Here is a 1,636-nt window from a genome sequence, read left to right on the forward strand (position 1 = left end):
TTTTGTTTGCATCCTTAATTAATTGGACTCAGCAGGCCTTTTTTCCCATACGGAATTGTAGTCTGAAAGGGTTAAAGGCCATGGCTACCGGACGTGCAGCTCCCAGACTACGCGTTCGGTCATAACATTTCTTATGCGAACCCAACCATATTTTTTCAGTAAAAAACGATAAGTTTTTACCATAATATTACTTACCTTTAGGTATTTTATCAAAAAATGTGTTTTTGCAACTGTTGAAGCCATAGTAAATCCAGTAAAATCTACGATTTGAAAGGGGGTATGGCCTAATCGTGACTATCAGCTTTGTAATGGATGACCGGACGCGTAGCCACTGCGTAATTTAAATTGCTACATTTGGGATGTCAGAGAAACAAGATATATATGTATATAATTTGTGTAAGTACATCATCTATGTATCTTTTGTACAACTAATAACTAGAAGTATGTGTTGTTGATCATCATCACAGTGTATAGCTTCATTCCAATACAGTACCAACATTTCTTGTCACCTGATATATTATATAAAAATTTGGGAAATGCACCATTAATATATGCAGAATTTATCTCCAAGTGGCTCTTAATTCAATGATAGTGTAGTTTGTGAGTATACTTATTTATAAACAATAGACTTTGCATTCTGCATGCATGCTTAACATGGATCAATTTGAAAAGTTTATCATTAAAAATTAGGTATTTTGTCCTTCCTTTGTAAATTGTGAATAATTGTACTGCCATAAGTCATCAGATGCAATCTCAGAGCCTCTAAATTAAAAAACTATCCAGGGGGAAGCCTCCTGACTGCCCCAGTGGAAGGGGGGCAACCCCCTTCACACCAACCCCAAAGCTTGCCTCGCGGCAAGCTGGAATCAGGAATGCCTTCGGCGTCCTGTGTTCAGTTTTTCAGATCATCCATTCCCATGCTTGTATCTACACTACGTTTTGAGGGCTTGACCTTATTAAAAATGATGTGTCACTTATCTAACTGTAAACACGTGCATGTACTATGAAGTGTGTAAGCACATGTGCTATATTATGGAGGAGTCAACATGAGCCAAGTTGTCCCTCAAAGGCTCGTTTCTCTTGTTGCAGTTTATCGTCGTCTCACTGAAGGATGGCATGTTCGCCAATGCCAATGTTCTCTTCAAGACCAAGTTCGTTGATGGCGTTTCCACGGTAACCCGCTATTCGCAGCAGCAGAATCAGTCACGTGGCAGTGCCCAGCAGAGGAGTGCTGCATCCAGCAGCCGGCCCACCAAGAAGGTCAGGAAGACCCATGATGAGAACCATCCGCATCCTTTAGCCGAGAGTACCAACACACAGTGATCAAACTACTGGTAGAACCTTAGTAGGGTTACTACTGGTACACTACCAACACACAGTGAGAGAGGTGCTGGGACACTACCAACACCATGCGTGAGCAGAAGGTGCTGGTCCTACACTGGACCAACACACAGTGGAGAAGGTGCGTTCGGTACACTCACCAACACAGCAGTGAGACGACGGCTGCTGGATACGACCTACCACACACACAGTGCAGAGACGTGCTGCGTACACTACCAAACACACAGTGGACGCAGGTGCCTGGGCACACTACCAACACATGAGTGCAGAGAGCGTGCTGTACACTACCAACACA

General features: G+C 43.1%; 1 protein-coding gene across 1 annotated transcript in view; it reads left to right on the forward strand.

The window, feature by feature from the left end:
• LOC106815572 (structural maintenance of chromosomes protein 2-like) overlaps nucleotides 1-1,406 on the forward strand; it is a gene marked incomplete at its 5' end in the record, with an annotated part of 45,046 nt that extends 43,640 nt beyond the window's left edge. The window contains 1 exon segment of the mRNA XM_014820041.1: nucleotides 1,090-1,406. Coding sequence (XP_014675527.1) covers nucleotides 1,090-1,323 — 234 coding nt within the window.
• Between the last annotated feature and the right edge of the window lie 230 nt (nucleotides 1,407-1,636).

This window comes from Priapulus caudatus, unplaced genomic scaffold (assembly GCF_000485595.1).
Source record: "Priapulus caudatus unplaced genomic scaffold, Priapulus_caudatus-5.0.1 Scaffold1150, whole genome shotgun sequence".
NCBI lineage: Eukaryota > Metazoa > Priapulida > Priapulimorpha > Priapulimorphida > Priapulidae > Priapulus > Priapulus caudatus.